The 10,058-nt window shown below is 39.5% G+C and overlaps 1 protein-coding gene across 1 annotated transcript; it reads right to left on the bottom strand.

Annotated features, from left to right (window-relative positions):
- Nucleotides 1–2,218: 2,218 nt before the first annotated feature.
- foxl1 (forkhead box L1) lies at nt 2,219–3,394 on the bottom strand. Its single transcript, XM_053319473.1, has one exon. The coding sequence runs from the start codon at nt 3,392–3,394 to the stop codon at nt 2,219–2,221; it is 1,176 nt and encodes a 391-aa protein (XP_053175448.1).
- Nucleotides 3,395–10,058: the final 6,664 nt, after the last annotated feature.

Genomic DNA, 10,058 nt, shown 5'->3' with positions numbered 1-10,058 from the left:
GTCCTCATACTAGCTTTTTCTTCTCAGAGCGTTGACCTGCATTCTGTCGTCTTCTTCAGCAGATGATGTTGGCTCAAAAATGAAAAAGCTCAACATTAAAATTAGCTGTGCGGTGACTGAGCTGACAACTGAGTAAACTGTAGTGTATCTGCAGAGGAAGACCACCAGATGTGGTCAAAAGCTCTGAGAGGAATTATGAAGTACAGATTTTTTTTTGGTCAAATTTACTGACAATCCAACAGACTGCATGAGGTCATTATTGTCCAGGACAACAGGTGTGATTATATGATGCTGTTAAATCTTTTTAAATGGTTTCAAAACTGTACCCTAAACTTTGACATATGCCAGTCTGTGATCATCATCGTCTGTTTAGTTCAGATAATTCATCATTTCTGCTTTTTTTTTAACTCAAAAATGATGCATGTTTTCATTTTAATGAGGCTTATTGACCATCATTTCCAAAAATATGTGTAAAACCTGTGGTAATAAGTTGAAAAGAAGTTGGCTAAAACGGTCTAACATGAAATCGGGTGATGATTTATACCGTATGCTTTATAAAGAGTCAAACCAGACCAGCGTTTGTCCTCACTGAAAGACAAAAGCTGCATGATGGATGGGAAGACAACAGGAAGGTTAAACTGATTGTGTATGGGAAGACCTGAACCTGACAATGAATATATATAATCAAACATAAGGGTGTGAAGTAGTATTAGTAGCAGTACTAGTAGAGCTGAAATACAGTGAGGCTTTTCCAACCAAACAAAGGACACATTTTGGGGGAAAGCTGTGATAAAATCAAAAACCTCAGAAAAAAAGGAAAGGAAAAAAAAAACCCACAAACAAACAAACATTATATGCAGTGTATCAGCATTGGTTGGACTTCAGTGCCCTGTGTTCCAATGAAAAAAGTGCAGCTCGGGAATGATTTTCAGATGAAGTCATCTGAGTAATTACCGGAGGAAGCTGAGATGCTGAAAACAGCAAAAACTTAAAAATGATTGAACATGAACATGCGTTAAAAAATGAGCTCTTGTAAGCAGAAATATGTTTTGTCTATCTCATCTTTCACAGTGATTTAAATCATCATGTGACCTCCTCAGACATGGTAGACACAGCTGAACTGAACATCAAAGAATGGGCTCAGATTCACTCTATTTAGTCAGTGAGATTTCAGGCGAGATTGCAGTGTGTTTCTCCCTCACAGAGTCAGAACAGCTTTAGAGTCATGTAAATAAAATGTTAGCTGACATTTTCTGTAATCCTTGAGGGTGATTCTCATATCAGGGATGATACAACTGAAAATGTAACTTTTTTAACAACAATCTTAACATCCTAGATTACTTCTGATATCAGTACGCAGTCACTTTTTTAAAATAAATCTAGGATGTCCAACAGCAAAACTGAACAACACTCAGTCCTGTGTGTCAAGGACAGTAATGCACTTTTGATCTACATTTTTATTGTTTGGCTTCTTTTTGTCTGTATTGTGTTTGTCTGTTTTTGCCAAAAAAAAAACAACCTTGTGAACACAAAAACAGAACACATATGTGACATTTTGTTCAAATAGCAACTGCCCCAGCAGGATTTATAAGCATTGCTTTGACTCACAGTTTTAAATAAACCATAACGTCCTTTATTACCAAACTAAACTTTATTTTGCACATGGAATTCAGAGCAGAGTGGAATGTAAAATAGCTTTTGATTACATTATTGACTACTAAACTTTATTCTCATTTTATAATGTATTTCCAGAGTTCTAAGACATTGTTTAGGCTACAGGAGCCCAGTCAAGACATTCAAGATTCCTCAATGAATTATGCCCACGTGTTTACTGGAAGGTTTTTCTATCATGAGTGAGGAGAGAAATATATCTCAGGTTTCCATAAACATTTACCTGAATAGTAACAACATATGCAGTAAAGCGTACGTTTAAAAGCGCAGCCGTTGAGTTTGAAAGAGCAATATCTTTGAGGGGGAAATGGTAAAAATAACCACAAACCTGACAATTACGCATGCGTAAAATTGGATCTAAAAGCCTCCATGTGGTCTCTGTCATTGTCTTAACATAACTGTGTATAAAACGGAGATGACAGAGATCCTGAAAAGAGCAGAGCAGCAAGCTGCCCCGCAGTAATTCATCGTGTTAAGCTAATTATAGACTTTATATATTTGCGCATCTGTGCGTAAAATACAATAAAGTCTGATTTAATCATTGTACTCATTTAAAATGCAGTACTTTGTCGGGGTAAGTGAGTGACAGGTAAGAACACAGGGGGAATCCCATCTGGTACAACTGATGCTGCCGAGAACCCAGGAACACAGACGGACTGAAAGCGGGACTTTGACGCTCTGCGCATGCCTCCGCCGCCAAACCGAGGATGCTGCTGCGCATTTCATCTTCACTTTTAGATAAGATGCTGTCAATGCTGAAACATTTCGATTTATCCCTGCTCGGAACGTTTCCTTTCTGTCTGTCCTGCGCAAGTGCAGCCAAGTTCGTGTTTCCTGCGCAGCTGACGGCGCAGAGCGGACCTCTGTCTCTCTCTCTCCCGCTGAACGCTGACCTTCTCTCCTCCGGCTCAAGGCGGAGGGACGCTCCTGGGAGATGCGTAGCCTCCATCCACAGCGGAGCATGTCTCGGAGAGGGACATGACTCTAGCTGTGGCGCGTCACGCCTCTTCTCGGTGGGCGCGGGGGCGTCTTGGTTGGGGGACACTTTATGTCTCTGTGTGGGTGAATTTTGCGGCTGTTCGGTGTGATTGAATTCGACAAGAACAGATTTTGAAGTTGGTTGTGTGTCCATCCTCTCAGCATCCTGCTTTACTGGTACCTCTGCCACCCCAGAGCCAGTCTGTTTCAGAGATGTTTGAGGGTCCCTGGATGGCCCCGGGCCCTTGGTGCGCTTGTGTCCAGCAGTTTTGGATTCCAGAGACTCCTGCTGACCCTTCGCCTTCCTCTTCCTCCGGCGGTAGTTACCGTTCTCAAACATATCCAAGCACTTGGTGTCCAGCGTCCAGTAGCTGCCTTTGCCGGGCCGGCCTTTCTCTCTGGGCACCTTGATGAAGCAGTCGTTGAGTGAGAGGTTGTGGCGGATTGAGTTCTGCCAACCCTGCTTGTTGTCGTGATAAAAAGGGAACCGGTCCATGATGAACTGGTAGATACCGCTGAGGGTTGCGCGCTGCTCCGGTGCGCTCTTGATGGCCATGGCGATGAGTGCGATGTAGCTGTATGGTGGCTTCTGTGGAGGCTCCTGGCGGGCCGGCACGAAGCTCAAGGCTGCGGGCACGACCCCTCCGCTGTCTCCTCCGTACAAGTAAATCAGCGGGGGGGCAGATAGGCTCAGAGCCGAGGAGGGCACTCCGAAAGACGGCAGACGGCCGTGGTAGAGAGTCATGACGCCGGAGAAGCTGAAGTGTGTCCCGGGGAAAGTTGAGCCTGCTCCCGGAGCTCCTCTCCTCCACTGACTGACTCCCCAACCTCATGAGCCCCCCAGAAGAAATGTTAATAATTGTTGTACGTTTGCTGTGTTATGTTGACTTTGCACTGGGAAATAAATTGTCCATCATAAACAGTCGGTGGTGTTCTCAGCCCACCCACATTAATTAAAATTTCATTGCGCTGAAACTCCCTCATGTTCCCCCCTCTGCCCAACAACCAATGAGGTGCCGGGTTATTCCCTCATCTGTTTATAGAATTAGTCGCTTGATAAGTCTGCCCACCCAGGTTGAATCAAGCTGTGTTTATTTGGAAAAATTTCCGGGCACCCAATACATAAACGCACTGATGTGCTGTTTGAAATATCACGTCCACCCCTGACGCTGAGAGTTGCTCACACAGAGAGAACAAGCAAACATTGCAGAGTCCTTTCTGGGAGTTGCTGTGGGTTCGCTCAAATGAAAACAAAGTGTATAAAGGGGAAAATAACTTAAACAATTTCTTTTAACTCGTGTCTGACTGTCTGCTCGCCACCAGTCCAACAAAAATGAAGCAGAAGGACAGCTTTTCAATCACTCTGGAGTTAATACCACAAAACATATACAGCAAAGAATATCTGAGGACACACTGGATGACTGATAAGATGTAATCATCAAAGTAACTTCTATAAATACTAGCAGCCCTACAACTGGTTTATATAACATGGTAATCACTATCAGAGCATTATTGGACCTATAAATCTGCGTGCCTAACTCATTTTTGATGATCATTTTCTTTCTTTCTTTCTTTCTTTCCATCCCTCACTTCCATTTTCATGTGCTTTATCTCCATCTTTAATAGGATTTTCTTCTCCCAAAGAGGAAAGAGTCCTGGTGGTAGTTATAATAATGTGAATTAATTGCCTTTGTAAATACAAAAGATTTACCACAAAATAAAGTAATTCATTTGATTGATACTAGACTAAAACATGTTTTACCCTGCACCATATTTCAAACCTTTTACAAGCTTTTTCATTTTTTTAAGTATGAAAATGCCAGCTTTTCTGCTACTTCAGGGTTTTTTTTTCACTCAGACCAGAATACAATTCTCTGAAAAAACAATGAATACATATTGTGGTCATATTTAAACCATTCATATAGTGAACATTGTACAAAACAATGTCAATCAGCAGCTTCTGTACAAAATAATCTGAAAAAAACTGATATTGTTGAAATTGCACTCTCGTGTTCATCTGTCTTTAAATAGATGCTTTATGAAAATATATATATTCTTTATTATTTGTAGGTTATTATGCAATGGTTTTAGTGGTCTACTGGTTTACCTGAGATCAAAATGGGCTGTATGTGTCCCTTAAACTAAAATGAGTTTGACACCTCTGCACTATATAATCTCTCAATTTACCTAAAACAAGACAACATAACATTCAATGAATTTGACTGAATGAGAAGAAAGCATCATTTTTGAATGGTAGGTTTCATTAAAATCATAAACACCATCAATCAACACTGATGATATTGCCATATTATTAAAAAACACACACATGCACTCATGTTCTATTCTAATCAATACAGCCTTATTCCACATTGCAACATCACAATAGCAGGAAATCAAACACATGGCCATTACATGTATTATCCACACTTTGCAGTAAGTTGTGGTTGTTTTGATGTCATTGCAGTAGTGTCTCTTTATGCAGATATATTCAGACTGCTCTTACAAGTGCTGATGTGTCTGCTGTGAAGAGAGGCTCCTCCAGTAAGACATCTATATATTCACCACCCTTCACCTCACTTTGAACCATAGCTGGTGACTTTAGAATACCTTTAAATAAATAAAGTCATATCTAACCCTGAACTGTCCAATTATACAAATATAAAAACAATTCCAAATATCTTGAGTTTTTTGTGTGTGTGTATTGTGGGCCACTTTAGAAGAACTCATAGCTACAATTTCAGTCTTAAAAAAATGTCATTAGACCTAAGGATTTATTGGAATTCTGATTTAACTTCTTATTTGAGTTTTGCTACATTTAATCATTTGTATCATTTGGTGTATTTAGCTGTGGGGGAGGTGATAAGAGTCAGATTCACATTTGTTCAGTGACTGAAAGAAAAAAGGTGACATATTCCAATGACACGACAAGAACTTTAAACTCATCTTCAGTGGCTTAACTCAGGAAAACCTAAACTTAGACATGATCTTCCTGCTCTTCCTCTAAACAAACAGCTCTCCCCTCATCCGGGGCCTCTAATCTATGGAGGCCGAGCCATATTTGCTGCATGAGTGTTCTTCCTCGTCCTCTGACACTGTTACTTGTAACAATTAACACTGTTTACACACTTTCTCCACAGAAAACTCTTCACCATAAGCCAAAATAAGTACCAATCAAATACATGTTAAACAAAACATAAATAAATCCCCTGATACTTGGTCCAACCCATGACATCACTGCTGATGTCAGCAAGAGATTAAAAACAGGATGTCATTTGGTGGCTCCTGCTTTAATCTCCTGGGAAGCATTGTGAGTAAAACTAATCTATAACTCAAATCAGGACATAAATCAATAAACAATAACTGAACTTAAACAAAACTTGACAGTCCTGGTTAAAACAGAAATGCCAAAAATATGCCAAAACAATGCTGAGCAGAAACACAATGTGACAGCAATGGTACAATTATAGATGTGATACAACAAACACACGACAAGAATGTTCAGAAGTATAGCAAAGTGTGACAGAGACAAATGGTGTGGTCTAGCCCACTTTTTCACAACAGCACTCTTTTATGTTGTTTTTTCAGAAGCTTGTAATGTGTAGTACTCTAGTTTGAACATGACATTCTATGCATCTTTGTCACTTTTTGTGCTTGGAGTCAATAAAGTTTAGTTTTCTTGTATTTATATCTAAAAAAAAAAGAGAGAGAGATTTCATATTTGTGGCTGGCTTCTTAAGGAGGTTCCTGGTAGCTTGAGAGTGGTTCTTCAATAAGCAAAAATGCCAAACATTCTCTGGTTCCTTCTTCTAAAATCTATCATTTGCATATTCAATCATTTAAAATCATATTCTTGGGCCCTTATTGATCCCCTGTCACACACACCACCCCTCTGAATGCTTTAACCCTACAGTGAGGGGATCTGGGGGTTCTGTCATGCTCTGTGGGGCATTTTCCTGGCATGGTTTGGGTCCACTTGTCCCCTTACAGAGAAGGATCACTGCAGATCGAGTCAAAGGAGTTCTGAGGGATCATCTTTATCCTATGATGGAACATTTCTATTCTGATGGGAGTAGTCTCTTCCAGGATGACAGTGCTCCAATCCATAGAATACAAGGGCTCACTGAATGGTTTGAGTATGAAAATGATATCAACCCAGACAATAAGTGACAATAAGTGTTCAACCTATTGGAGATTTTGGATCCAAGTGTTAGACAGTGCTCTCCACCATCATTATCAAAACACCAAATGAGGGAAAATCTTTTGGAAGGATGACGTTCATCTCTCCAGTAGAGTTCACAGACTGTAGAATCCATGACAAGGCATACTCAAGCTGTTCTGGTGAAACCTTACTTAGACACTCTATGTTGTTTTTTCCTAGAAACTACAAACTAACCAGCAGTGCTGTGCTGGAGTACTGCCTGACCTCAGCTTCTCTGTATTTCAAACAGACTTAACCATGTGAACACAATATAAAAGAATACAATTATGACCATTGAAGACAGATTCATGAGATTAGCAGTGCAAAAACAAATAATCAATTTATCAAATTATAGAGAGTTAGGGATGCATCAGTCGAACTTTTTTAATCTCAGTATTGATACATGAGGGTTAGGGTTACTGATCTTGTACCATCAGTCTTGACTTAAACATTGCTTTTCTAACTGCAAAACAATATGTAAAATAAATGCATAGATATACATTTACTGAATTGTTATTGAATTATAAATTTGGTTCCCAATACCAGATTGTCCCATTGTCAATCTGGTTTTGGTCCACTGATCCAGCTGTTAGAGCCAGTATCAGACTGATTTCCGATACCAGTATGAGTGTATCTCTACAAAGAGTCAGTAAACACACAGGGATCCTGGGGCCCCTGGTGCCTGTGGGGAACTAGGGGAAAGTGCCTACTTAGCCCAGCTGGTAATCTAGTCTTGTATATTGGATACTTTTAGGTACGAATATTTAACTTGAAAAAACGGACCAAAAAAATGATGTTAGTTGTTGGCCATTTATCTCCATGTGTGGTTCCATCAGATGAGAGGGAATCTAGAGTCTGGATGGTCACCTAAACAGAGCTTCATCCAATCTAAAAGATGACCTCTCTGCTCATGGGATGTATCTGCTTGTTCTGTACATCAACTCTTTTAATAACAAAACTGTATAAAAATGAAACATGCTGTTTTAATTGTCCTCTGAGAAGCTGCAGGCAGCTTTCAGGCACTGTATTGCCTTACAAGGACAACACGGACAGTGTATTATTTGTAGATGTGAGCATGATGCTTTATATTATGTATTTTCCTGTTTATAGGTCAAAGGAGGATTATAACAACTTTACAAGTGCGCACAGCTGTCTCCTGCTTACATTAGAGGTTTGGAGCTTTCAGTGGATAAACTCAGAAGTTGGTCTTTTCTCTGTTTCTCTCTCAGCAGACGGTGATTCATTAGCAAATAAAACTAAACTAACATGCAAGTAGGAGACGTGTACAGCCCACAGTATGCAGGATTAGACATTTTCAGAGGATGACTGCTGGAAAATTCTGTCTCTCCATACTGACATAGAATTTACATTCATGAGCATTTATCCATCAGCTGGTATGATCAGCCTGTGATGAGAGAAGGAGAGATATTAAACACTTATCACAGTGTTGAGGGAATATGGGAATTAATTCATGAGACATCCCTGCAGTTCAGTGATGACAATATACAACTAATAGAACTTCCAACCATCATTAACATACAATGTCAGTGTAAGAACGGTTTAGATGTCAACACACAGGAAGTATTGAATATCAGTGGATGCTCAAGTTCAAGTGGTAAGATGTCCATCCTCAAATATGACTGTAGAGCAGACACAGTGGACACAGAAGGACAGTGAGACAACATGCGGCCTGTGTCGTCTCAGCTACAGATATATGGAGATACACCATGGCATAATATATTTAGTGTACTGTAGGACATATACTGCGGCTGATGAAATGATGTGTTTGGATAGCAGATTAGGAGTTGGAAGGGATTCGCATTTTGTTTTTGCTTTCTAAAGAGTATATAATGTGGACATTTGTGTTTACTGTTCTTTCATTTTTGTATGTTCTCTTTTACATCATATACTCACTGTGAATAAGGGACAAACAGTGGACTGTATAAAATGATGAGGAGGATATTCGACATTATTATTTAGTGCTGTATGTAAGTATCACTGAAAAATGACCTAACGTTTTGGCAGCAGTGATTAACTTGAAGCACATATCGTGTCAGAGTCAGAGAGCTTACCCTAACCTCTTGAATTGAGGAAAAGGGTGATGTCAAACAAATTGGAACGTTTGAACAGACTGATGAACATATCTACACAGTACGTAATTACTTTTAAGTGAGCCAATGTAACGTTTGATGACCCAGGTGTGCCTGGCAACATTGTTCATGTGCTGTGCTTTTGTTGTCAGAAACATCTAATAAAATGTATTAAACCAAGAAAAAGGTTGTGCTTTATTATTTAAATGACAATTATAAAAATTAAGGTAAATGCTAAAACGTAGCACCAGTAGGAGTCGTAGTCAGTCAGCTAATGTAGCTTTGTTGGCTCCACAGCAATACCCATATAAGTTTAGCAAACATTACCAACCATAAGTTACTGGTTATAGAAGGCCATATCAGTCTGTCAGAACATTTAGGAGGGTGTTGAAATGAACAAGACTGCTCTTTGCTTTTAAACTTTTAATTTGTAGGAGGAAGAAAGTGTTATTTCTATTCCTAAAAGTAACTGTCTTACTTTAAGAATCGTTAAACCTCATCAAACAGTCAACAGTTGAGGCCTCCTTTGACCCAACACATATATAACACACTTCAGTGTACTCTGATTGCTAAACCACTACGTTAACTTCTCCAGCCATTACTATTGTCTCTGTCTGTGTCATGAGAAGTAACCTGAGTTAACCTGCACATATGGGATTCAGAAATCCTGACTTAACCTGTGTTGCATCATTTATAACAGTCACTCTGTAAAAACAGCACCAGCTAAAGCCTAGCTAGCAGCTAAAGCTACAAATAATCATTCCCATTGATCTGGTTACACATTGCTGGCTTCTGTCACATATCTGCTTGATCCACTTACTGTAAGTTTCATGTCCATGTCTGGTATTTGGTGACATCTTCTGGACAAATAGAAAATTACTACTGTTACTCAAGTACTACTCTGGCACAGTGGTTCCCAAACACTACCCCTCTCTGAAAGCTTAAAACCTTTCAATTACATTTGTTACAAATGCTACAGACATAACACCAAAATGAAAAGTTTTATTTAAATAACATTATCATGAACTCAGTGAACAGTGTTTTCAGTATAAACGTTGCTACACTGAATCTAGGTAGCTAGCATCAGAACACTCAAATGATAAACTCTACAATACTGGCAC

Source organism: Scomber japonicus, chromosome 5, assembly GCF_027409825.1.
Source record: "Scomber japonicus isolate fScoJap1 chromosome 5, fScoJap1.pri, whole genome shotgun sequence".
Lineage (NCBI taxonomy): Eukaryota > Metazoa > Chordata > Actinopteri > Scombriformes > Scombridae > Scomber > Scomber japonicus.
Note: the sequence above shows the minus strand (reverse complement) of the source record. Positions and strands in the feature narration are given on the sequence as shown.